The 27,395-nt window shown below is 48.2% G+C and overlaps 2 protein-coding genes and 1 long non-coding RNA gene across 5 annotated transcripts; 1 reads left to right on the top strand and 2 right to left on the bottom strand.

The window, feature by feature from the left end:
- Positions 1-1,927: 1,927 nt before the first annotated feature.
- Nrip2 (nuclear receptor interacting protein 2) lies at positions 1,928-11,349 on the top strand. Of its 3 annotated transcripts, none has more exons than XM_052721334.1 (6): positions 1,935-2,688; positions 7,266-7,415; positions 8,776-8,858; positions 9,626-9,747; positions 9,948-10,000; positions 10,257-11,349. In XM_052721334.1, the coding sequence occupies exons 1-6, from the start codon at positions 2,500-2,502 to the stop codon at positions 10,347-10,349; spliced, it is 690 nt and encodes a 229-aa protein (XP_052577294.1). In that variant the 5' UTR covers positions 1,935-2,499; the 3' UTR covers positions 10,350-11,349. The 3 variants fall into 3 exon arrangements, with proteins under 3 accessions (XP_052577295.1, XP_052577294.1, XP_052577296.1); XM_052721336.1 differs by having other exon boundaries at positions 2,589-2,688; positions 7,262-7,415; XM_052721335.1 differs by lacking the exon at positions 7,266-7,415 and having other exon boundaries at positions 1,928-2,688.
- Positions 9,424-9,941, bottom strand: LOC128099426 (uncharacterized). The gene is made up of 2 exons (XR_008214523.1): positions 9,769-9,941; positions 9,424-9,532 (listed from the first exon to the last, which is right to left on the bottom strand). It is a non-coding gene; the product is annotated as an uncharacterized LOC128099426 (long non-coding RNA).
- A 169-nt stretch (positions 11,350-11,518) lies between the features above and the next one.
- Itfg2 (integrin alpha FG-GAP repeat containing 2) lies at positions 11,519-27,327 on the bottom strand. The gene is made up of 12 exons (XM_052721333.1): positions 27,112-27,327; positions 20,973-21,068; positions 19,602-19,643; positions 19,285-19,453; positions 17,916-18,055; positions 17,338-17,486; positions 16,847-16,944; positions 16,704-16,757; positions 16,455-16,546; positions 15,342-15,459; positions 14,098-14,271; positions 11,519-14,023 (listed from the first exon to the last, which is right to left on the bottom strand). The coding sequence occupies exons 1-12, from the start codon at positions 27,205-27,207 to the stop codon at positions 13,920-13,922; spliced, it is 1,332 nt and encodes a 443-aa protein (XP_052577293.1). The 5' UTR covers positions 27,208-27,327; the 3' UTR covers positions 11,519-13,919.
- Positions 27,328-27,395: the final 68 nt, after the last annotated feature.

Below are 27,395 nucleotides of genomic sequence, written 5' to 3' on the forward strand. Positions count from 1 at the left end.
CAACACGGGATGGGCGGTGTCCCTCAGGTCTGTCAGAGTCAGAGGGAAGAGCAAACTGAAATTAGCATCCCTCCCACCTCTGTGACTCCTTCCTTCCTTCCTTTTTTTTTTTTCTTTTTTGGTTTTTCGAGACAGGGTTTCTATGTGTAGCTCTAGCCAACTAGTTCGGAAAACCGGACTGGCCTCAAACTCACAGAGATCACAGCCTGCCTTTGCCTCCTGAGTGCTGGGATTAAAGGTGTACACCACCACCACTTGGCTGTGACTATTTCTTAAACTCTTTATTTTCCTCAGTACTTAGAACAACCTACCTGATATATTTAGTTGTGGATTTTCTAACTGGTTTTGTGTTGCTGTTTTACAGTATGGGCTGAACAGGGCCTGTACTTGGTAGGAAAACATTCTACCCTCTTTTTACTTAAAAAAAAAAAAAGATTTATGTAGCTAGAGTTTTCCTGCCTGGCCCACAGTCAGGACAAATCTCTCTCACCCGCCAGTCCCACAGCCGCTCAGACCCGACCAAGTAAACACAGAGACTTATATTGGTTACAAACTGTATGGCCGTGGCAGGCTTCTTGCTAACTGTTCTTACAGCTTAAATTAATCCATTTCCATTAACCTATACCTTGGCACATGGCTCGTGGCTTACCGGCATCTTCACATGCTGTTTGTCATCGTGGCGGCTGGCAGTGTCTCTCTGACTCAGCCTTCCACTTCCCAGCTTTATTCTCCTCCTTGTCCCGCCTACACTTCCTGCCTAGCCAATGGCCAATCAGTGTTTTATTTATTGACCAATCAGAGCAACACATTTGCCATACAGAACATCCCACAGCAGATTTATCTAGCTAGGCAGCAGTGGTGCATGCCTTTAATCCCAGCACTTAGGAGGTAGAGGCAGGAGGATTTCTGTGAGTTCGAGGCTAGCCTGGTCTACAGATCGAGTTCCAGGACAGGCACCAAAACTACACAGAGAAATCCTGTCTCAAAAAACAAAACAAAACAAACAAAACAAAACAACAAAAGATTTATCTAAAAACATTTTAATTACATGTAAACATGTGTTTGTCTTTAAGTGTGGAAATGTGCATTTGTGGGTACAGGTGCTTTGGAGTCCAGAAGAGGGTGTCAGATCTTATGGAATTGGGGTTGCAGGTGCTTTTGAGCTGTCTGACTGGGTGAGCTGCTGGGAACCATACTGTAAGAGCAGTATGCATGGTTTGAGCTCTTAACCGATGAGCTATCTCTCCAGTCCCACCCCAGCTCCTTTTGACTATCATTTTCATTTGAGTTCATTTCGCTATTTCATTTTTATTCCTATTTATTTGTGTATCTGTGTGAGTGTATGCCATGTATGTGCTGGAGTCACAGGTATCTGTGAGTCACCTGAAATCAGGGCAGTAAGCCCTCTTAAGCCCTGAGCCATCTCTCCAGGCCCTTCTTTTTATTTTTGAGATATCACTAGACTGAAAGCCTACACTTGAACTCACTCTGTAGTCCAGCAGACCTTGAACTTGTGATGTCTCACTTTCCCAAGTAGTTGGGATTCTAGGACTGTCTCCCCAGGTCTGGATTGGATTCTGTGACTATAACATCACACCACAAGGCAGGGAGGAGGCCAAGGGGAGTCACTGGCAAAGATGCAGACCAACCCAGTGGAGGAGACATATTAGGCCCAGACTATTCCCTAGCATTCTTCGTCATTGTATGACTCGGGTTTCAGCCTCTAACAAGGAAGATCTCAGAGGTTTGGGTTACTAGAACATTCCTGATCTCCTTGCCACTTAAGAGCAATGTTGGGACCGTCTGACAGGGAGAGGCTAAGCAAGGAAGGTCTCTGATGGCAGAGAGAGAGAGAGAGAGAGAGAGAGAGAGAGAGAGAGAGAGAGAGAGAGAGAGAGGTGGGGAGGACACTTTCATACTGTCCCTCTCTGGCCATCACCTCAAACCCTGGCAGCAGAGGACAGCAGGAGGAAGAAAGAGCTGGGTGACTGACTGTCCAGAGACTGGGAGGGGGTCGGCAGAGCCAACTCCACAAATACAAAAGGGACAGGGACATGCTTGCCTGCCTCCCCATGCATACTGAACACACCCCCACACACAATGGCATCACTCCCTCTCCGATGACTTGGCACAGCCTCCTGACAGTTTACAACACAGGCACTCGCCATCCACCGCCCACTCTGCACAGGAGGACCCCAGAGCTGGATGCTCTGCAGCCTACCAGCTGCAGGGCCTGCCAGCCCTCCCTCTCCTCCAGGGCTGGGTTTTTCCAGCCGGAACCTCGCTCCCTCTACTGCAATCTCTGGAAATTGGTGTCTGACGCGGCTGCTCCTGCCTATTATTTATTTATTTCTTCTTTTCTTCCCGCTGAGACCCTCCTGTCAGAAAGAGAGCTGCAGTCCGGAGACAGAGAAAGGCAGAAGCTGCAGGGAGAGCTGGGAGCAAAAAGGAGGTAGAGAGGGACTCCCAGACACCCTTGTCTGCTTACCCTAGAGGACCATGAGCACCGGGCAGGAAGCCAGGAGAGACGAGGGAGACTCCAGGAGAGGCCAGGAAGCCTCGCTTCGGGACCGAGCCCACCTGAGCCAGCAGCGCCGGCTCAAACAGGCCACCCAGTTCTTGCACAAGGACTCGGCTGACCTGCTGCCTCTGGACAGCCTCAAGAGGCTCGGCACCTCCAAGGACCTGGTGAGGCCCCTGGCCCTTTCTCTCTTCTCCATCCATATCCTGTGTCTGGGGCACGGGGAAGGTGGTATAAGGGGTAGAGCCTCAGCCTTCAGATTCCTCTCTCCTGTTCAGATGAGGGAGATGGTTCGGCCAACTTGCAGACCCCAACACTCCCCAGATCCTCCACTGGGGATGTTTCTTGGCACTGAGGGTCCCTGGGCTCATAACTCAGTTTCCACCGTTTTCCTCCCTTGGAGCCCAAGGCTCATCCTGGGGACAATGGCGAGTTATGCTGTTCAGTAGAAGCCTAGAGGATCTGGGAATCCTGTGGAATGGGCATATGAGACCAGCAAAGCCTGGAGGATTCGTCAGCTTAGGGTTATGATTCCCTGCTTTTAGATTCCTTCAAAGCTGCCTGTGAATTTGCCTCATTCCTTAGACCTGGCCCCCCTCCTTCTTTTGCCCTTTGCCAGCATCAAAGTATTGAGAGTCTTCTTGGTAATCAGGGTTCACATGGCTCTGACCTGGACTACCAGGCTCTATGTCTGTGTCCTTCTGTCCTTTCCTTCCAAACCACTGCAGCAATTTTGGCCCCAGAGAGAATGGGCTCCGGGGTTACTGTAAGGAGTTGAGGGGCTCAGGGCCAGATGCATACTGTCTTTTCCCCTGAGATAGAATGGTTAAGAACATGAGCTTAGGAGCCACCTTGTTTGGGACCAAATTCTGGCTGTAATTCAGAAAGTTATGACTCTGCCTTGGTTTATTCATCTGTTAGAAGGGAATAAAGTGGTGAGCATCCGGCTGGGAGAGTTACTTGGGCTTCTAGATCCTTAGCATGGGGACAGTGCCTGGCTAATAGAAACACCAGGGAAATGGCATCGGGAATCTTCTAGCTATGATTCCATTTAGCTGATGTGTTGGCATGAATTCTGGAGAGTCCAGAGAACACTGAATACATTCGGTGGGAGCCACTTCTCCCTGGGGGCAAACACATGCCTCTGTTGCTTTGACTGACCTGGCTTTTCCTTTCTGTCTTACTCCTCGCCTGGGTTTTCCCTCTAGGAATCTCCTAACCCCTCCCAGCAGCCCCACAGAACACAGGAGACAGCTGAGGAAGAGGGAGGGGGCAGGAAAGCAGGGTCTTTGGTGTCCAGGGGTTTGGGCTTTGTGCTTCTCCATATAATCCTACAGCTGTCTTGCCCAGAAGTTGCCCTGTGGACACTGCCACCTGAGTAGCTGGCCAAGTCTTTTGATGTCAGGGCTTCTCACCCTTCCCCTTTGCCTTCCCACCTGCACAGATCTATAGTGTGTAGCCCCTATAACTTGGGAATGAAGGAGCAACAGTCTGGGAGCCCTGTCTCCCTGCTTGAGATAGCTCTGGAACACACTTGCCAACAGTGAGGAGGATGGAGTCACAGCGGAGAGAAGGGCATGGGAACTGCCTGGGTCCTGAGCTGGCTGCACTTTCCCAGGGCTAGCAACTTGCTGCCAGGGTCTCATGAGGCCAAGGGTGGAAAAACAATCCCAGGCTCCCAGGGTCAGGTGGAGGATTGTGTGGAGCCTGGGAGGCTATAGCCATTCTCCAGGAAACTTTATTTTAATTTTTTCAGAGTCTCTATGTAGTCCTGCTGGCCTGAATTTGCTACATAGCCCAGACTGGCTTACAACAGTTTCTTTTGACTTTATAAACAACAGGGTTGTATTTTATTTCTGAGATAGGTCTCACTACGTAGCCCAGGCTGGCATAAACTAAGTAGACCAGGCTGACCTCATCTTTGTGGTGATCCTCCTGCCTCTGCCTCCTGGGTGCTGTGATTACAGGAGTGAGCTACCATTTGACACTAAAGCCAACCACTTTATTTTGTGTCTTTTTCCTTTTTCTTTATTTGTAGTACTGGGTATGGGTCCTTGTGCATGCTAGGCCAGTTTTCTATGACTGAGCCACCCCAAATCTCCAAGCCAAGGAGCCACTTATATGCTGAACTAGGCCCTGGGACAGAAAGATGAGCAAGACAGATCTGACTTGAAGGCCTTTCTAGGCTGTGGTGGGGGTGAAAGCCAAAAATACCATCTGTGAGAACCATGACCAAATGAGCTATGAAGAAGGAAGAGGGGGGACAGTATAACCCAGAGGCCAGGCCTGCAGTCAGAGTAGGAAGCAAGGCCCTTCTACTCAATAGAGTGGGAGAGCTATGCCTGCAGACTGGCCTAGGGAGAACTCGGAGGAGGGTTTCCAGCAGAGAGGTGAGCAGGGGTGGAGCTTGGGGTGAAACAGGCTGGCCAGGCAAGAGGAGTAGTGTCACCAGAGCAGGAAAGCAGTGTGTGTGGATTATGCAGACAGACAGCTGCCAGGTCATCTAGGGATCAGGTTAGGAAATACAGAACTGGGTGTACTGGTTCACACCTTTAATCCCAACACTTGGGAGGAAAAATAAAGTAGATCTCTGTGAGTTCAAAGCCAGCCTGGCCCACATATCAACTTCCCAGACAGTCAAGGCTAGCTACATAGAGAGATCCTGCCTCAAAATAAACACCAAAGCAAGCAAGCAAGCAAAGAAACTAAAAGAAAAGTAACAACAAAAAATGAAAACAGGCTGTCACTATGTGTGCGTATATGTGTATGTGTGACACATTTCATACAGGAGAATAACGCTTACAATTTTTTTTTTCAAGACAGGATCTTACTCTGTAGACTCTGACCTTGAACTCATAGAGATTCACTTCTTTCTGCCTCCTGAATGCCGAGATCAAAGGTGTGCACCACCACACCAGTTACTTCCTTTAAACAAACAAACAAACAGCCTTCGGTGAGCTTGAACTCATGGCTATTCTTCTGCCTCAGCCTTCTGAACATTGGAAATGTCTAGGTACACACCACCACATCTAGCTTATACAGTTATTTTTACCTTTTACTTAAGCATTTCTCAAACCTTAATGTGCAAAGACTAGAGGCTGGGTTTGATGGCATATGTCATTAATCCTAGATCTTGGGAGGCAGAGGCAGGTGGATGTCTGTGAGTTCAAGGCCAGCTTGGTCTATAGAGCTATTTCCAGGTCAGCCAGGCTACAGAGTAAGATCCTGTCATAAAACAAAAAGAAGACTTGGCCAGGCGGTGGTGGCGCATGCCTTTAATCCCAGCACTCGGGAGGCAGAGGCAGGCGGATTGCTGTGAGTTGGAGGCCAGCTTGGTCTACAGAGCGAGTTCCAGGATAGGCACCAAAACCTACAAAGAGAAACCCTGTCTCAAAAACAAACAAACCAACAACAACAAAAACCAAACCAAACCAACAAACCAAAACAAAATGAAGACTCAGGGCCAGGGGAGCAGCTGAGTGATAGAGCATTTGCCAGGCACGTGCAAGCTCCTGGGTTTAAATCCATGCACCAGAAAACAAGAAGCTCCTTGATTCAGGAGGTCTGAGGCTCTGCATTTAGACAGGCTTTAGAATGTCATTAAGGGGCAGGGGAGGAGGGAAGAGAGGGGGATCTGTGATTGGTATGTAAAACGAACAAAAAAATTTCTTAATAAGGAAAAAAAAAACAAACCAAATGAAACAACAACAAAACAAAAAGAATGTCATTAAAACTGTTGATTTAGGGCAGGAGAGATGGCTGAGTTAAGAGCACTCTTGCAGAGGACACAGGTTTTATTTTTAGCACCCACGTGGCAGTTCACAATCATCTGTATCTCCAGTTCCAGGGTATCTGATGCCCTCTTCTGGACTTCATGGGCACAGGCATGCATATGGTGTACAGACATTCATATAGGCTAAACACTCATGCACATAAAATTATATCTATATCTATCTATAGCTACATCTCTGTCTCTCTAGCTTTCTATCTATCCATTCATCTCCATCTTTCTCTATATATATGTATATATACATATACGTGTGTGTGTGTGTGTGTGTGTGTGTGTGTGTCTTAAAATTCTATATATGTTGACTTGCGGACCACACTGCAAGTAGCAGGGCTTTAGCTAAGTCAGTGTAGAAAGATAAATCTTGGAGGCAGGCTTTTCTGTGAGTGAGCAAAGGTGTCCAATGGCCCAAGAGAATTGTGGGAGTCTGGACACATCAGGTGTCCCTACAAAGACAGGAAGCTGAGCTGGCAGAATACAAGCAGTGATCGGATGGATGCGGGTGGCTGCAGATGAGAGGTCAAGAATGATGGCTCATTATTCTACCCTGGACACTCTGCTTCTATCTTTAGAAAAATATCTTCCCTTTGAGCCACTCAAGCCCTGCTGGCCTCGTACTTAGCACATAACTGAGGATGACCTTGAACTCCCGATTTTCTTTCCTCTGCTTCCCAATTGCTAGGATGACACCCCTGTTCTTCTACCAATGCAAGGCTTGCACCATACTGAAATTAGTTACGAGCCTCTGGGTAGGTGCTAGGGATCGAACCCAGGTCCTCTAGAAAAGCAGCCAGCGCTCTTGCCTGCTGAGCCACCCCTCAGCTACTTTCTTACTGCTCCTCTGATCTGGGGTAGAGCTGGGACAAGCATCCTGTGGTTTGCAAGGCATAAGGTCGGGAAGCAAGCAACCTGGATCCTGGGCTTAGATCTGCTTTCACTGTTCTGTGATGGAGCCAGCAGCCACACAGCGTGATCCAAAGACGCCTGGTGGAGGGAAACCAGAGGCGGCTGCAGGGCGAGTCTCCCCTGGTGCAGACACTGATCCACGGCCATGACAGCAGCAGGACCAGTGGGACACAGGTTCCAGCTCTTCTTGTCAACTGCAAGGTAAGAGGTCTCCCAGGGTTCTTCCACTTGCCTGCTGAGCCTGCTCACTTCCCCAGCTCTCCTTTCTGCCTTGGCTGCCAAAAGGTGGAGAGAAGTCATTTCTCTCCTTTTCTGTCCCCGCATCCGCTTTCCTGTCCGTCTTGCCTGTCTTCTCCGTGTAATGCCATCCGTCAGCCGTACCATGCTCCCACGCGTTTATCAAAGTATATTTCAATGTGAGTATCCTTTACTGTGCTGCACACATTGGGAAAGTATGCCCGAGTACAAAAGGCCCATATTCCAAGGTGAGAAAAATTTTACTTTTTAAAATGTATGTGTTTGTGATGTCATGTGTGTGTGCAGTGGCCAGAGAGGCTGTTGGATCCCCTGGAGCTGGAGTTGCAGGCAGCTGTGAGCTGACTCAGGTCCTCTGAGCGTGGCAAACACTCCTAACCACTGAGCCATCTCTGGAGCCCCAAGGCTCCTCATCTCTGGAGCACCCACTTGCTAGTGGAACATCCCAATCAATGTCCACTGCCTCTGCCCAGAAGTCTTATTTCCTGATCTCCAACCATCCCTTGTCCACACTCTTATTTTTTAAGGCTCAGCTCAGATGCTGCCTCCTCCTTGAAAGCTATTCTCTGTCCAGCAGGAAACAGCTCCTTGTCCTCTCCAAGCTCTGAGGCACTCAATCCACGATCCTTCTATAGACCTTACAATGTGGAGTCATACTTCATCTCTTTTACACTGCTGAGGGATAGCATTCACTAAAGTATCTACTAGTCATACATCTTACACAGTAGATGCTCAATAAATGTTTGGAACAAGAAAACTTACTTCCTTGTGTATGTATCCATGTGTTCACCCTCATGCCTGCCAGTATCCCAAGACAGTGAACTTCCATTCTTGGTCACCCGAATCTGAGTGTGTGCACAAGAGCTTTGTCCTCTTGGCCTCCTCATGACCTGCAGCTCTTTGACCAGGAGGAGGAGGCCCTCAACCTCCCCATGACTCCTCTAAACGAACAAGATGGCCATTCTGGCCCAGATCTTTCTCAACTTAGTGGACTCGCCGTGTGGAACACAACTATTTTTGTTTGTTTTCGAGACAGGGTTCCTCTTGAGTAGCTTTGGAGCCTGTCCTGGAACTCACTCTGTAGACCAGGCTGGCCTCGAACTCACAGAGATCCGCCTGCCTCTGCCTCCAGAGTGCTGGGATTAAAGGCTTGCGCTGCCACCACCACCTGGCTTGATTCCCTTTTGGGAGTCAGTTTCACTTTTGAGAACTTGTTCATTCCCTCCACCCATCTCTAAAAGGGAATGATCAAAGGGCCCAGTCCCCTCCTGGGGGACTCATCAAGCCATCACTCTTTCATTTTTAGTGCCAGGACCAGATGCTTCGAGTGGCTGTGGACACAGGGACCCAGCATAATCAGATATCTGCTGGATGCCTCAGGCGCCTGGGGTAAGAGTGTGGCCTAAACCAGGGGGCAGGGGTGGGATTTCCTTCCCCTCCTTTGTTTTTTACTAGACTGGACTCAAATTCAACAACCTCTGCCTCAGCCTCCTGTGTGTGGTTTGTGTTGAGACTACAGGCCACACTTGGGTTTGGGATGGAGTTTCTTTTGGGGTGATGAAATCCTTCCCAGTATCTAGTGAAGATGGTTGCACTCTGACGTACTACTGAACACCACTGAATTGTACACTTTTTGTTAATTTTTGAGACAAGGATTCACTATGCAGACCAGGCTGGCCTAGAATTCAGAGATCCGAGTGCCTCTGCCTCCCAAGTGCTGGGACTAAGGGTGTGTGCCACTATGCCTAGCACTGAATTGCACACTTTTATGAAGTGAATTTTGCTGGGCCTGGTGGCTCAAGTCTGTAAACCTAACATCTGGGGGTAAAGGAAAACTGGGAACCCAAGGCCAGCCTTGGCTACATAAGATGTATGAGACAGCCCAAGCTCCACAAGACTGTTTCAAAAAACAAAGCTTTCCCCCACCAACCCAAACAAAACCAACAACCAAAAATGAATGTGATGGCATACAAACTGTATCTCAGTACATATTGTTTTTAAGTGGGGGGAGGTTGGTCAGGCGGCTCTGGCAGGAAAGGGTGGAGCCTCGCTTAGGTCAGGGACTGGAAGAGAGCATAGATCAGTATTGGCTTTTTAACAGTGAGGGGCTAGGAGCAGGGACTGTGGTGGCTATAACCCTTGCTTTCTAATCACAGGTTAGGGAAGAGGGTCCCAAAAGCCCCAGGTGGGGACCTGGCACCTGGGCCACCAGGTCAGGTGGAACAGCTGGAGCTAGAGCTGGGGCCGGAGACTGTGGCATGCTCGGCCCAGGTGGTGGGTAAGTCCTCCAGCCTCTCACCTCTTCTGCACGGGACAAGGGTAGAGGTTTTCAGCTTGTCAGCACACAGTCCCAAGACGCTCAGATTATTAGCCACTCTGCTGTTCTCAACCTTGGGGTGGACTGGGAAGGAAAGGGGTGAGTGCTCAGAGGAGGTCATCAGTCAGAGATGCAACCTTATTTTCCAATGGTTCCTGCAGATGTGGACAGCCCTGAATTTTGCCTGGGACTGCAGACTCTGCTTTCCCTTAAGGTAAGGCACCCATGCTTGGGCCTGACCCAAAATTCTAGGAGAGGTGGAAGGCTCAAGGTGGAGGCCCAAAGTAGGCTGTCGAGGAAGATGGAGAGGTGTGAAACTTGGAACTTACTTAATTAGTCCCAAAAGTAAAGTCAAGAGAATGGGTTCCCTCTCTGAAGGGGCAGGGGCATGGGAGCAAGGGGAGGCAAAGGAAGGGGTGCAGGTGTGAGCTGGCAGGGAGGTGACCACACATCTGGGGTCCCCATGGCAGTGCTGCATTGACCTGGACCGTGGAGTGCTTCGGCTGAAAGCCCCATTCTCGGAGCTGCCCTTCCTGCCTCTGTACCAAGAGCCTGGCCAGTGACCACTGTCTCAGCCAGTCCCTAGGGCGACACCGTGCCTTAGGGGAAGAGTGGTGTGGAGTGGGACGTTACCTGAGCAGGGCATCTGGAGACCACCGCATTAGTCTCTTTTCTCACCACCCTGATCTCGCAGTTGCCACCCCCGTCTCTGCTTCTCCATAGCTGCCCTCTGCCCCAGGAGTTCCTACTGAGTATCTATGACTCCAAGGTCCTGGCTTCCCCCTTCTCTCTTATCCCTTCCCAAGAGCATAGCCAAGTCAGTTACAGAAAAGGACCTATGGAAAATGGACTTTGGGGCTGGGGATTTAGCTCAGTGGTAGAGTGCTTGCCTAAGCAAGTGCAAGGCCCTGGGTTCGGTCCTCAGCTCTGAAAAAAAAAAAAGGAAAATGGACTTTGTCCTGGCTGTGGGGGTCAAGGTCACCTGCTGCCTCCACCTGTCTGAAGTCCAACCCAAGCACTCCTCCACTGCCCTTACCACTAATCTCCCACCTCTGACCCAGACTCCCAGCCTGTTTGCCAGCCCCTCCTGGCACCTGCACCCATCTGTTTAAAGTTGGGTGGGAGTGACAAGTAAGTAGGACTGTTTGTCTAGGAAGGTCCAGTCCCTGAGCTGAGCACTTTCAGTCATTGTCTTTTCTGGGCTGCAGATGTGTGAGTGTCTTTCTGGCTGGGCTGATTCTCAAATCATGGTTAGAGGAAGAGAGACATGGTATACCTAACCCGAACTAGGGAACCAGGTCCCTTACATGGGAACTAAATACTAAGCCTAGGGTAGACCAAAGAGGAACCAGGACACAGCCTCACTTTCTTTACTTTCAAGAGCAGGCCAGCTTAGTGTAAGTGCCATGGTACCTGGTCTCATCCTCACCCCCTCATCACCTTGCTTCGAGACCTATGCTCCTTCCCCAGTTTGCCTCCTACTGCTGCTGAAATGGCAGACCTGGCCCAGGGCAGGCCCTTAACCTGCTTCTGCATTAGAATAAACACTGGTTCTCTAAGCCATGTTCTTCTCTGGTCTCTTCCTCTTACCTCCAGGAGCTCACAGTACCTCTGCCCTCAGACCCACAGGGCAAGTGTGAATGGAGTCCCTCTCTCAAGCTGGAATACAGGCTTGTGAAGTACAAATCACACTGTATGTGCTGCACAAATACACACACACAATTGCAACAAATCAGTATTTACCTCCATTGTGAGCAATGGACTCTAACATCCTCCATTTTATTTTACTCCATTTCGTTTAGTTCAAAAGCCCTGAGGGTTGGGGAGATGGCTTAGTGGGGAAGAGAAGAGCACTTGCCACACAAGCATGAGACCCCGAATTCAAGCCCAGCACCCATGTAACAGGTTCAATTCCAGCACCCACATGGCAGCTCACACATGTCTGTAACTCCAGTTCCAAGATCTGACACTTTTACCCCAACATACATACAGACAAAACACCAGTGAACATAAAATAAAAATAAATTATATATATATATATGTAAAAAAATGCTGCTTGGGCGGTGGTGGCACACGCCTATAATCCCAGCACTCGGGAGGCAGAGGCAGGTGGATCTGTGAGTTCAAGGCCAGCCTGGGCTACAGAGTGAGTTCCAGGAAAGGCACAAAGCTACACAGAGAAACCCTGTCTCGAAAAACAAAAAACAAAAAACAAAAACAAACAAACCAACAAAAATGCTGCTCAGATGCTTGTAACCCTAGCACTGTGAAGTGCAGACACAGTAGATCACTTGTCTTACTGATCAGCCGGCTTTATGAAGCAGCAAGCCTCAGGTTCAGTGAGAGACCCTGTCTCAAGGGAATAAAGTGGAGGGAAAGAATGCAGGAGACTGGACATCCTCTTTTGACCTCTATATTCCATTACCCATGTGTGCATGGGTAAATGTATATGTACACACATATAACATACAAACCCTAGCCACAATCCATCAAAGGATTCTCACCTGTAACTGGAAAAATACTTACTCATAGCACACACAATAATGAGCAGATAAAAACATAAATGGCATAAACTATATTTTTTTTTAAGGTAGGGTCTTACTACGGTTGGTCTGAAACTTGTTGTGTAGATCAGGCTGCCTTGAACTCAAAGAGATCCACCAGCCTCTATCATCAAAGTGCTGGGACTGAAGGTGTGTGCCACCATGCCTGGCTCAATTATATAATTCTAATTACAGTACTGATTGTTAATGTCTTTTCTGTTTGGATTTTTAAGATAAAATCTCCAAATGTGACCCACGATGGTCTCAAACTGGTGTGTGCCACCATGCCTGGCTCAATTATATAATTCTAATTACAGTACTGATTGTTAATGTCTTTTCTGTTTGGATTTTTAAGATAAAATCTCCAAATGTGACCCACGATGGTCTCAAACTTGCTATGGAGCCTTGGCTGGCCTTGAACTTATGATCTTCCTCCCAAGTACTGGGATTACATTGGCACATATCAGAGGACAAGCTGCAGGTGTCTACTTTTTTTTTTTTTTTTTTTTTTTTTTTTTTTTTTCCCCGAGACAGGGTTTCTCTGTGGTGTTTTGGTGCCTGTCCTGGATCTCGCTTTGTAGACCAGGCTGGCCTCAAATTTACAGAGATCCGCCTGGTTCTGCCTCCCGAGTGCTAGGATTAAAGGCGTGTGCCACTACCGCCCAGCAAGGTGTCTACTTTTTTATAGACAGTAGAGTACTTGGGAAGCTCTCAAGCAGCACAATACTTTAGAACAGCCCGACAATGGTGGCGCATGCTTTTAATCCCAGCACTCGAGAGGCAGAGCCAGGCAGATCTCTGTGAGTTCCAGGCTAGCCTAGTCTACAGAGTTCCAGGATAGCCAGGACTGTTTCACCGTCTCAAAAAACCAAAACCAAAACAAAACAAAACAAAAAACCAAAACTTTAGAATATGGCAGGGCCGAGGTGTAGCTGAATAGCAAAGTGCTTGGCTAGCATGTGCAAGGCCCTGGGCTCCACTTCTGAACAGACACATACACACAAACAAAACAAAAAAACAAACAAACAAAAACCAACCAACCACCATCACCACCAAAATCAGAGAGAAAGAGAAAGACAGAGAGACAATGACAAAATGAGAAAGCCCTGACCTAGTTGCTTCAACAACTGGAAGAATACAGGAAGATGAGACAGGAACATGTCTTGAAAGATGCCCTTAAACAAACACTGCCATTCCTGTAATAATTACTGCTGTCAGCTGCCTGGAGCTAAGCTGTGAAAGGCACTCAGCGGGAGCAGGAGGGGTGGGGCTCACCTCCGCTGCTCCCCTAGTCCCTCAGGCCTGAATCCTGGTGTCCTTTCAGGTGCTGGCACCATGGAAAAGGTTTGCTGCCTTTTCTCACAAACGAGTCTGTTTTCCACAATGAGAGTAAGGACAGGAGGAGGGAAGCACAGGGCCCGGGTGATTTACAAGCCTGGGATCCAGGTGGTGACCACGGGGCATTCATCAAAGGCTTTCAGGGGTGCCGCCATCCTTCCATGCCGAGAGTAACGTCCCACTCCACTGTAATATACACTTCCCATCCTGCCAAGATCAAGGATCCTTCACCAGCTAACTGGCCAAGCCCAGCTAGGTGGGGTCCTGGCAGCCTGAGGGGGTGCACTGTGGTGGCTGGTCCGGGTGGTAGAGAGTCTGCTGAAGCAGGGTACAGACTGCAGGGAGGTCATCAGGATCTGAAGGCCAAGAAGAGACTGGTGAGAGGCTGTTGGGCCTCCGGGTGCAGGGTACTGGCTTTGTTGACACTCACCCACACCCAGCTCCTGCAGCAGGCTGTGGTACTCAGGCTCAGCCTCCAGCAGCTTCAACAGATTAGTGGACTCCATCCGCTCCAGCTGCACATCCCAGTACACGTAGATCTTCTGATTGAAAGTGACATATACCAAGCAGGGGCTGTTGTGGCCGTCTTTGCAGGCATACTGGCCTGGGAGATGGGGGCAAGAAGACAAAGGTCAAGACTTAGACCTGGTGTCGGGAGGAGGCCAAGGACAAAAAGACATCAGAGGCAGCAGTATTAACCCTCCACAAATATCAATCAACAAAAGCCTTTTCCTATTTCTTCTCTGTGAAGAACTCAGTATAATACATAAAATGGTAAAACATATAGTGCATTCTAGATATGGAAAAGACACAGTCAGCACCCCAAAAGATGTATTTACAGGTCTTTTCATCTCAGTGATAGTCTGGAGTAAGAGAGGAAGCCCTGCCAATGCAAGGGGCAGGTTAACAAGGTAGCTAGAGAGAAAGGCTTGTCTTGGCCTGTTTCTTTCTTCCAAAGCACACAGCAATCTTTCAGGTATCTGGGGTGTTTTCCAGCTCCTTCCATTTATTTTGGGGTCCTGGAGACTGAGCCCACAGCTTTGTACATGCCAGCCAAGGCTCTACCACCAAGCTATACTGTCAGCCCATTGCCATTTTAGTAGCCAGATATATCCCTGTCACCCAAATGGCTACCACAGCTTTCCAAAGTCCCCAGTTCAGGATTACAGAGATTACTCTGAAGCATTTTCTTCAGCCTGGCATGTTCAGCTGGAAACACCCTCCCACAGTCATCCCATTTTTACAGATTTTGAGATGGAGTTCTCACTGTGCTTTACGTCTCATTCCAAACTGCCACGATGGGGCTGGCGAGACAGGTCAGTACACTGGCCCCTCTTTCGGAAGACCAGGTTCAATTCCTAACACCCAACCGTCTGTAAAGCCAGCCCTGGGGACGTGATGCCCTCTTCTGGCTTCTGTGGGCACTGCACAGGCATGGTACATAGACATACACTCAGGCAAACACTCAGACACATAAAAACATATAAAATTTCCCTTCCAAATTGAAAAACCACCAGTCAAGATGGCAGCGGGATACCCATCACCCACCAATGAAAGTGAAGGAAGCCATCGTGTATGAAGATGTCTATCGGGCTACAATGAATGGGAACAGTCAGTCACTTGGCAGCACATTTACTAAGCTTGAGTAGCTGAGCTTAGAGGCCGCTGTCCCACCTGCACAGAAGGCACGGATATTTTCATCCACTTGGAAGCGGACCACGGTGCGGTTGTGATCGATGATATATGTCTGCCCATCCCAGGCACACGCCACCACCTCTTCAAGCCCATTGCCCTGAAAAAGGTCAAAGACAGGGTGCCAGAAGGGTTAGGGGCTAATTCCTAGTCAGATGCAGTGGCACACACCTGTCATTTCAGGGTTTGGGAGGCAGAGGCCAGCCTGAGCTCCACAGCACACAGCAAGATCCTGTGTCGGAAAAGAACAGAAGATCTGATGCTGGGGTGGGGCATTAAGATAGGAAGGACCTGGAGCTGGACTCTGGGTGGCAAACTGTAAACTGGGGTTTCTCTTCCATGCGCCAAGTGCTCAACAGGGCACTCAGTAATCTACTTTAATAACGTTCAAAGCAACACTATGATGCAGACATTATTCTCAGTTTTATACTGGGAAATTTCTTCTTAGAGGGATAAAGCCACTTGCCCAGGGTCACAGACAGGGGTCTGTTCTACTAGTCAAAGCCATCCAGCACATACCATGGTAGTGTGACCAAAGTAGTTCCATCTGTCAATTGAGGGCTACCGTGGTAACAAATAGACTCATGGACAAGAAAAGACCCCACAAGATACAGCTAGCTATATTCCTGACTAATTGCCCACTTCTAGACCTATAGCCTGCTCTCTTTAGGGCTATTATTTTGGCTGAAAGGAGGAGAATGATTTTCTAGTATCCTCATAGAGAGGTATTAAAGTCTGTGCTATAAGGGCATACTTGAGTGTAAATAGAGGGACACACTCGTTTCAGGTCTAAGATAAAGGCTTACTGTTGACTAGGATGTGAGAACAGCTGCATTTAAATGTCTTCTTGTGGGGCTGGAATGATGGCTCAGCAATTAAGAACACTGGTTCCCTTCTGGAGCACCTGGGTTTGATTCCCAGCACCTACAAAGTGGCTAACAACCATCTGGAATTGCAGTTCTAGGGGATCGGATGCCCTTTTCTGGCCTCTGTGGGCACCAGGCACACATGTGGCACACACACATATATACAGGCAAAACATCTATACACATAAAATAAGTGAATGAATCTCAAAAAGGGAAAAAGTCCACTCACCGTGACATCCAGCTTCTCCAGGGCAAAAAGCTGGTGATCCACCTGTACAGACCACAACAGCTTATCTGCTTCTTGCATCAGCTTTAGCGTCCCTACAGGAAGAGAGGTGGCGCGTGTGTGGGCTGTGTACATGTGTGTGTGTGGGGGGGTGGTGGTGGTGGTGGTGGTGTAAGTACATGTGTGTGTGCTGGGCCTTTGAGCAGACCCCCTTAGGCAGAGACCCACCTCACCCAGCCCAGGACTACTCACCATCTAGGGTGCACAGGGCAAAGAGGCCTGAGTTACCAGTTTCAGGGGTATGACCTGTGGGGCGATGGAGAAGGAATGAGGGCAGAGCCCTGGGTCTCCTTTCTCCCAGAACTGCCTTGTTCTTCAGCTCCTTCCTCCCTTACCTTGTTTGATGTTGCCAATCAGGTGAGTGGAGACGTTCTTGTTGTGGATCCGGCCAGACGTCTGGTGCAGCACTATGTCCCTGGCAGCCGGGGTTTCCCTGTGGGTAAAGGAGACTGGGTCACTGGGAGGCCAAGGCAGCTGAGTTCTCTAGGCCCTTTATATCCACCACCACTGCAGGAGCTTCCATTTCAGAAGCCCGCCTCTGACCCTTTCTGACTCATGCAGCAGATGGAAGGAAGGTGATGGGGCTGCCAGGCGGGAGTCCTGAGTCCAGAATCCAATGACTGGAATCTCCACAAAGACTGGTTCATGGTGCTCAGATGCTATAAGGTTAATAAAGCCCAGGACTCCCGGTCCTAGACAGTCTTCTCTAATGGGGTCAAGTGCTTGGGCTGCAGCTTAGATGACAGAGCCCTGGCGCCTGCAGACCTGCCTCACCACCATGTCACCCTGTCCCTACTTGGATGCACCCACCACCCCACCCCCTTACCTACTGTCTCCTGTGGCCTCCTCAGAGGCAGGAGGGGAGCCAGTGTCCTTGTTCCAGGTACATAGTAGAACTGCATAAGCACACCCTGGCTGTGATACAACCAGCTCAGGCACACCCAGAGGCCCCGGGGTCACAGAGAGACTGTCTACCTGCACCAAGGAACAGAGTCTTAATGGGGGCCAGATCAGGAAGGAAGGGAGACTCTGTCACCAGAACCAGGGGAGCCAAGGGCAGGGCTTCTGAGAATTACCCTCGTTTGAGGGGGACAGGAGGAGTTCTAAGGTTCATGAGTCTTGTCTGGCACCATCCCCTCCACAGACCACTGCTTTCTGCTGGGTGTCCCACTGGCTCCAGACCTGGCTCCCACCACACACCTTCACATACTGAATTCTGCACCATTCTTTGCACTCCCAACCTGTTACTAGAACTCCACTGGGACCTTCCCTGGAAATGACCTGGATCTCTCTCAGCAAGGACATTTTCCTTTCCTCCCAGATGGGCTCCACTTTCTACAGGCCTCTTCTGGGAGGCCTTTCCTGTTCACTGGGGCTCTTAGGTCCCCAAGCTCTGCTTCTCACCTGACCCTCCAGCATCCACTTCTTGAGGGACACCAGCTGCCCTGTCAGGTGTTCAGGCCCCTCAGCCATCTCTTCCCAGCGGAAGGCCCGTACCACACGGTCTGTGTATCCTACCACCAACTCGTAACACCCATCTCCATCTGTAGGCACAGAAACAATGGATTTGGAGCCAAGCCTGAGCTGGTCAGCTTGGGCCATGGCTACCTTTCCATAGCCGACATTCCCGGCACTTTCAGTTGAGTGCAGCTCATGTCAGTCTTCGGGGCCATTTACCACATCCTGTGGTTATTGCCCATCCTTGCTTGGCCTTGTGCCCATGCAGTTTCTCACTCAAATGCCACACAGGGCCCGTCATCTCTGCTCTCTGCTTCCTATATCCATGGCATAGCACCTTGACCCATCCCACACCTACTACCTAGACAGCTTCCGGTCAGTCAGCAGCCCCATGTCTCTACAGCTTACTCTCCTGCCACTTCCAGCTCTTCACCAAATGCCACCTTCCAGCAAGAATGAACCTGATACTGGGCGGTGGTGACGCAGGCCTTTAATCCCAGCACTCAGGAGGCAGAGGCAGGCAGATCTCTGAGTTCAAAGCTAGCCTGATCTACAGAGTAAGTTCAAGGACTGCTAGGACTTGTTTTGCAGAGAAACCCTGTCTTGAAAAACCAAAAAAAATAAAAAAATAAAAATGAAAATAAAAAAAAAATCCCTGACAACTCCATTTAAAATTGCTACCTCTTGGGTCTGACTCAGCAGTTAAGAGTACTTGCTGCTCTTCCAGAGGACCCTAGTTATGTTCAGAATACCCATGTCAAGTGGTTCGCAACTTCCTGTAACTCCAACTACAGGAGATTTGACCTTCACTTATGTGCACACCCCCCCACACAAACCTACATATAATTAAATACAAATCAATCTCTAAAATTGCTGTCTCTACCTTGGTATCTTTGGCCCTCTGATTTATTTTATCCACAGCACTTACTACTTTCTAACATAGTATTGATTGACTGATTTTTGGCTGGGATTGAACTCAGGCCTGGTATACACTGGATAAGTGTTCTAATCCTGAGCCAAATTCCCAGCCTCATTATTTAATTTTTTTATAAAATTTATCTGTCTCTTCCTAGTAAGATCTAAGATGGTGTGATATTTTTGTTTGCTTTATTCACTAGAGCCTAGAATAGTTCCTAGCTCGTAACAGGAGCTCAGTAACTGCATCAAACAAACAACAAATGAAAATAAAGTAAAACAAAGTAAAAAGAGAAAAAGTAAACACAAAACAAATGTACAAAATGGACCCAGCTCTCTCCCTCAGCCCAGTCCCTCAACATCAACCCTAGGTCCCTACTCCTTAGCTGCTCATGCTCACCGATGTCACTGATCAGCATGACCTTGGTGTTGGCCGGGATGTGCTGCTTGAAGACAGGACGCTGCTCCTCTCCAAGAGTTTCATGGTGCCCAGAAGCATCCAGAGCCTTGGTGGATGTCAGGTCAAATAAGTGAAGCCAGCCCTCTGCACTGACTGCCACCACCAGGTTCTAGGAGAGAGAGGTCCAGGAGAGATGCACAGGTTGGGGAGGGAGGCTGATGAGCAGATCTCAAGGGCCAGAGCTGACTTTCCCAGGGAGTCACAATGGAGGCGAGGTCTTGGAGTTCCAGCCCAGCCCGAGATGCCCGAGTCCTTACCTTTCCTTTATTACACACATCTCCGACGCCAACACAAGTCAGCTGCAAGAAAGGAAGGAAGACTGATGGTGGCACCAAGAGAGACCAGTCCTTCCTAATCACCAAAAGCTTGGGTCAGGTGACCTATCTGAATAGTCTTTATTAATAAACACATTGAGTTATATAGTTTGGTTTATTCATACAGCAATATGAAGACCCAAGTAGATAAAAATTCAGACTTAGGTAAAAAGGAAAAAAAAATCTAGCTGTGTGGTGCCCACCTATACCCTTCCAGCACTCAGGAGGCTGAGGCAGAACTGTCATGAATTCCAAGCTAGCCAGGGCTATATAGCAAAACCATGTCTTATAAGGCCTCCCACCCCCCAAAAAGCCCCCACCAAACAGGAAAATAGCTTGATTACCATACTTCTAGATTATTCCAATTATCATCCCCATTTTTTATTACACAGTCATATACTGTATAAGGACATTTTAGTCAACAGCACATCACATATATTATGGTGTACCTATAAGATCCTATCACATAGTTGGGTGTCAATTAAGAGACTGAGGCAGGAGGACTGAAAGTCTGAAGCCAGCCTGAGCTACAAAGCAAGACACCACCTCATAGAACTAAGGTAATGCAGTGACTGTCTTAGCTTATATAAATGCTGTGGTGGTCACCTAATGATGCATTTCTCAGACTGCGTCCTTGCTGTTAACCCATGCATGACTGCACTGCATACTATCACACAATCTTAGGCAGCCTCCATAAGGCAGCAAGTTCATTCTACAACATAAAGGACAATATAGTTGTCCTTTTTTAATCTGTCAAATTGACACAAGCTAGAGTTATATGGGAAGAGAAACCTCAATCGAGAACATGTCTCCATTAGATTGCTTGTAGGCAATTTCTTGATTAACGGCTGATGTGGCAGGGCCCAGCCCTGTGCAGGTGGTTCTGGGTTGTATAAGAAAGCAGGCAGGTAAGTAGCTCCATGTTCTCCTTGAGTTCTTGCTTCCAGGTTCCTGTCTTGAGATCCTGCCCTGACTTCTGACTTCAAGATAGACTATAAACTGTAAGCTGAAATAAGCTCCTTCCTCCCCAAGTTATTTTTGTTCTGCAGGCCACAAGAATATGAAATAGAGATTCAGTTGTATATGACCTTTATCACAGCAACAGAAAGCAAACTAAGATAAAGTCTTGTGGGAGACTTGAAAGGGGGACAGATGAGAGCAATTCCTGGGGTTAACCCCCCACCTCCCACCGTCAAACAAACTCTGAAGCAGTGACTGGGCTGAGTTGCTAGGGAATTCCTTGTGGGACTCCCTGGCAATCCACCACAAAGGCACCCGAGCTTCTTCCCAAGCCCTGCAGAGATGAATACTGACCATTCCCTGGCAGGAGCAGGTGAGCCATGGCCGGCTGTCATCATTCTTATACACAGACAGTTTCCCACTGGTGTCTCCCACTACCAGTTCATTTAACTGCAAATGGAGAGAGAGCAATGTTAGGAAGGGATTCTATTGAACCTCAGCAACCCCTTATCAGCTTAGTTTGTTTTTGGAAAAACCATGAAAAAAACTTTGATGGGCTGCAGGTGTAGCTGGGCTGATAATGTGCTTTGCCTAAAATGTCTGAGGCCCTGGGTCCTATCCCCAGCACCACAAAAAATGAGGCATGGTTGCTGGGTGTGGTGGCATGCCCTTTGATCCCTCCCTGTACTGCAGAGGCAGAGGCAGGAGGATCACTGTGAGTTCAAGGCCAGTCTGGTCTATAGACTGTTTCAGGACCTTCAGGGCCACATAGTGTCTCAAAAAAATAAATAAAATTTACAAGAGAAAACAGGCATCGTGGCACACACCAGTCATCTCAGCACGGGAGGTGAAGGCACGGTGTCAGAAGGTTGAGGTCATTCTCAAGTTACACAGCAAATTTAAGGCCAGCCTGGACACTGCCTTTAAAAAAGAAGGCACTGAGGGGTATGGTAGATCTGCCTGTGATCCCAGTACTCAGGAGACTGAAGCCAAGAAACCGATAGTAAGTTCAAGGCAACCTGGGTTACACAGCAAGAGCATGTTTCAGGGGGAAAAAATCTTCTGAGACTGGTTGCCTTGGTGCTGGGGGTGGCTCAGGAGCAGAGCAGTTGCCTGGCACAGGTTAAGCAAAAGGAACCCAACAACAAACACATCTTTTGGGACCAAGGCAGCCATAGTTTCCCAGAACTCACTTCCGTGTGAGAACAAAGGCAAGGCTCTACACAAGAGCAGTAATTCAGGTAGGTCAGCTATCGGCACAGCTCTCAGTCCAAATGCCTGGCCTTGGCTACTCTCACTTGTCCATTACAAATGGGATATGTTTTGAAAACAGTCCAATAGTGAACTTTGGAAGACTATTACTTCAGACCTCCTACTTTGTCAGAGGTCAAAAATACAACATGAAATTAGATTCTTAAGAGACCAACAACAGGTTGGGTGGTGGTGGCTCAGGCCTTTAATCCCAGCACTTGGGAGGCAGAGGCAGGCAGATCGGATCTCTGTGAGTTTGAGGCCAGCCTGGTCTACAGAGCGAGATCCAGGAAAGGCACCAAAACTACACAGAGAAACCCTGAGAGAGAGAGAGAGAGAGAGAGAGAGAGAGAGAGAGAGAGAGAGAGAGAGAGATCAACAACAGTAACGGAGCTTCATGTGGTGTGACATGGATCTGTTAGAGCCAGCTATTTGAGACCAGCAATTTGAGGGAACCCCCCACACACACAAAAAAAGAAATGTGAGACAAAGTGGGATTGACGTAATTATTTGACTTTTAAAGATGTATTTTTAATAGTTATGGGAGTTTTGTGCAAAGTTATACAAAAAGAAAAACAAAAAAGGGAGTATCAGGTTATAGAAGCCTATATTCTGCTTTTCTACAAACCCCCACGGCTGAGGTCTCAGTTACAGCCAGGCACCTGAGAGAAGTTCTGCAGACACCATGGAGAGTGGACTCATAGTGTGGGGGTCAGGGCGCAGCTGCTGGACTTTAACACGGTCTTTCTGATGCCGTTCTCACTCCTGTCTCTCACTCTCTTTGGTTTTTTGAGACAGGGTTTCTCTGTGTAGCCCCGGTTGTTATGGAACTCACTCTGTAGACCAGGCTGGCCTTGAACTCACAGAGATGGGCCGCTTCTGCCTCCTGAGTACCGGGATTAAAGGTGTACCCCACCACACCTGGCTTCTCTCTCTCTCTGAAAGATTTATTTTTGTTTTATGTATATGGATGTTTTGCCTGCAATGTACGTCTGTGCACCATATGCACGCCTGGTGTTCTCAGAGGTCAGAAGAGGCTGTCAGAGGCCCTGGAACTGGAGTTACAGACAGCTGTGAGCCCTTGAGTGCTGGGACTAAAACTGGGGCCCTCTGGAGGAGCAACCAGTACTCTTAGCCAAGCCACCTCTCCAACCTTGATAACACTTTTCTTAAAAATTTTACAGCAGAAACTTACAGGCCATATCCATGTAGGGTTGTAAGTCTGCCTACTTTTCTGGATTATTCAGAAAAGTGCGACTTTTCCTTGCCATTCTGTCTTCCCTGTGCATGCTTTCCCTAACACTTGGAGCTTTTAAAAGGCATTTCAGGCTTCCTTGGTTTTTCTCTAAAGCTCCCCTCTCACCATGCAGTTGCTTGTGTGTCACGTGTCTGACCTCGTTTCCGGATAAAATGGCATGCATGGCCTTTCCCTTCTCCACCTCAGGCAGCTGCTGTTTGACAGCGTGCCTGCCAGATTTTTCTTTTAAGTTCTAATAAAATTGTCTTTGTACTTCCAAAACAAATATTTTTAAAATTACAGACATTTATTTACTTGTGTGTGTGTGTCCATGCACACACATATATGTGCCATGTGGTGTATGTGCAGGACAACTTGTAAGTATCAGCTCTCTCCTTCTACCATGTGGGTCCTAGAGATCAAACTCAGGTCACCAGACTTGGTGGTAAGCGCCTTTATCTGCTGTCCTTGTTTACACTTTTCATGTATCAAATGCCGAGAGGCGCCTACAATGGTGTGCATGCCTATAAGCCTAGTGCCCAGAGGTGGAGGAAGGAGGGGAGGACTGCAAATTCCAGACCAGCCTGGGGTAGGTACACTGTGAGACTTCATCAAAGAAAAACAAAGTAGAAATGAAAGAAAATGCTCAGTCAGCCCTCCTCCCAGTTTCCAGGCGGCCTCCTTGTTGAGCAGGATCTCTGTTTTGCAGAGCCACAGACACAGAAAAGGAATCATAAAACAGCACGGTAAGTACACTGAGCAAGCAGATGTGACTCAGGCAGCTGGAGGCAACATGTGGGAGAGATGTTTCCAGGGTGGCTGTCTGCTTTCTAACCCTTGAATGCTTCTCATCAGATCTGCTGCTCTGACAGCTTAGCTCTGGCCTCACCAGTCACACGGTGACACTAAAGGACTCCAGAGGGAAGGTCCACCGTGTTCACGAGTGCTGAGTGAGAAGGTGTAATCTCTCTGAGATCTGCTGCAGCCTCCCAAAGGCTTGCTGGGCCACATCCAACTAGGCTTCTGTGGGCGGTCCAAAAGCATGCTTTAGTCCTGGCTTCCCCTCCACCTCAGCAGGAAATAAATCAGCTTTAGAGACCTTTAAGCTAAGGGTTTATCAGGTTGAAATCAATCTTTGTCTCCACTCTCAAAGCTCCAAATGTTTGAGGACCACAAACCATGTGTTGTTGTTGTTTTTCCCCTGAGACAGGGTTTCTCTGTGTATCCCTGACTGTCCTGGAACTCAGGACTGACCAGGCTGGCTTCAAACTCAGAGATCCACCTGCCCATACCTCCTGAGTGCTGGGATTAAAAGCGTGCACCACCACTGCCCGGCACACAAACCATGTTTTATTGGTAGTTTTGAGACAGCATTTCACTGTGTAGTCCTGGACGGCCTGGAATCTGTTATGCAGATCAGGTGGCCACAGACTTGCAATGATCTCCTGCCTCTCTCCCTTCTGATTGCTGAAATTACAGATGTGGACCACCATGCTTAGCAACGATGTTTTCTCTTTCTTTGTTCGTTTTTGGAATGGTGGTGGGGAAGGAATGTAGGGCCTCATACATTCTAGACAAGTGCCCTACCATAACAATGTTTACCTACAACAGTCATGTACTAGAGCTGATCATTTGCTAACTAGCTAACTTTTTCAACTTCTTCCATCTTCCCCCCAAGAACACACAGAGCTCTTCACATGGCTGTGGAACAATCACATTTGCTTTGTCTTTTTTTAAAATAGCACTGGAACCAGCACCTCCATTATACAAGATTTTGTTTTTCACACTTGCCTTTCCTAACAATTTTATATCAAAAACCTGAGTTTGGTACCTGGGCAGCATCCATATGGTAGATGTGAGAACTAACTCCTGCAAGTTGTCCTTTGACTTCTATATGTGCACCGCGGCATGTGTGTGCGCTCACTGTCACTCACACGTGCAAATAAGTAAGTAAATACAATTTTAAAATTATTGAGTGTGGGAGATGAAGAGATTGGCCTAGTGGTTTAGAGCACTCGCTACTCCTGCAGAAAACCAGTTTTGGTTCCCAGCATCCACATGTCAGCTCACAACCATTTCTTCAGTTTCAGGTGCTCTCTCTCACACACACACACACACACACAAATTCCATCTTTATGGAATTTATAGTAATGGCGCTCACAATGTAGGTAAGAAAAATAAGGACACATAAATTAGAGTTGAACCTCTGTATCTGTGGGGCGTGGTTACAGGAACTCTGTAACCATAGAGTAGTGTTTGGACATAACCCCTTGGACATTTTACTTTTTTTTTTTTTTTTTTTTTTTGAGACAGGGTTTCTCTGGCTGTCCTGGAACTTGCTGTGTCAAGCAGGCTGGCCTTGAACTCAGTCTGCCTCTGCCTCCCAAATTTTGGGACTAAAGGAGTGTGCCATCATGCCCAACTTAATTCTTACTCTTTTATTTATTGCTGTGGTATCAAGAATTCAATTCAGGGCTTTGTTCACGGTTAGGCAAGTGTTTGATAGCTACATCCTCAGTCTGCTACCACATACTTTAAATCATCTCGAGGGCTATATGAATACAGACCCGTGCTGCATATAGTTTGGTCAACGGTGGGCTCCATATGTCAGGATAAATAACATTCAGGTTCGTATAAGCACACACTACGATGTTAGGACTACAAAGTAACCCAACAATGCACTCCTCAAAAGCATTCCCTTCATTAGGGCTGTAGTTGCTATGCCGTACTGTTTAGGTAATGGTGTCAATAAATGAAATCTGAACATGTTCAGTACAGACCCATTTCTTTCCTCTTGAAATATTTCCTATGTGGTCTGGTGAATCCTGGACACGTAACACTGGGACTGGGACGGCTGCTAATACTGATAACACTAACAGTTCCAGATCTTTAACTGTATGCCAGGATGTGAAACGATGCGTTTCACCTGCTGAATCTAAAAAGGAACAACTGCCTAGGAAAGAAAAGAGTTGGTGGAAATTGCTTTTGTAATTCAACAACGGAGTAGCACTACAAAGTCGCCAGACACCTGAGTTTATTCTGGGTAGGCACAGTAGAACCTGGCGTGATCAAGACTGTGGGGTATCTGCGGCCAACTGGTGGCAACAGAGAAGTCTACTGGTCGATTCCAGTGCGGGAGCCAAGGGCAATAGCAGCAAGTGCGCAAGCCTGGTAGCACAGAGGACGGGAGGGGCAAAGCCATTGGTAGCACGATATTATTACGTGAAATTTACTGATTAAAAAAAAAAAAAATCGGGGTGCCGGGCAGTGGTGGTGCACGCGTTTAATCTCGGCCCTTGAGAGGCGGAGGAAGGCGGATCTCTGTGAGTTCAAGGCCACCTGGTCTACAAAGCCTTTCCAGTACAACCAGGGCTGTTGCAGAGAAACCCGGTCTCCAAAAACAAAACAACAACAATTGGGCTTTGAAGGGTAAAGAATTTGAAAGGGTATTTGGACTTGGGGAAGCAATAATACAGGAAACCTGACCACTGCTTTACAAGGTAAGTCACTGAACTGGGCAAGAGGACCAACTATCCACTACAATTATTATTATTATTATTATTATTATTATTATTATTATTTAATAATAATAATAATAAAATGGCTGGAGAGATGACTCAGCGGTTAAGACACTAGCTGCTCTTCCAGAGGAATAGGGTTCAATTCTCAGCACCCACGTGGCAGCTCATAGTTGTCTGTAACTCCACTTCTAGGGCATTCAATGTTCCTCTTCTGGTCTCCACGGGCAATGCACACGTGGCACATAGACGCACATGCAGGCAAAAACATTCTACACGTAAATTTTAAAATTGAAAAATAAAAAAGAACTATTCCAGAGGTTCTAGCCCAGTTAAGCCGCGAGCAGTGTTGTTAAAGGACTGGAACTGTCAATCAAGATTTTCTCTATCAAACGCCATGTTGGCTCCAGTGCGCACGCGCACCACAAGCCACTTCCCACCTCTCGCCCCGCCCAAATGCAGTCATTTGCAGTGCGCATGCACTCACTGTGTCGTTATCGACGTCTCCGAGGCAGATGGCGTGCGGGAAAAGGCTCCCGCTGAAGTCCAGGGCCACGCGCTGCACGTAGCTAACCGACCTCATGGCGCTCTTGAGAGCTGAGGTGCCGGGCCACCGGGCCAAACGACCCCCGAGTCCTCGCGACAGCCGCGCGCGCGTTAAGGCCACCAAACCGGAAGTCTACGTCACCGCCTGAGCCTCCAGTTCCGGCTTTCTTCGTCTAACCTTAGGGGAGGAGGCGGGCCTTCCGTGCCACGAGCCGACCTGAGCCC

Source organism: Peromyscus californicus, unplaced genomic scaffold, assembly GCF_007827085.1.
Source record: "Peromyscus californicus insignis strain IS unplaced genomic scaffold, ASM782708v3 Scaffold_6__1_contigs__length_162567912, whole genome shotgun sequence".
NCBI classification, from domain to species: Eukaryota; Metazoa; Chordata; class Mammalia; order Rodentia; family Cricetidae; genus Peromyscus; species Peromyscus californicus.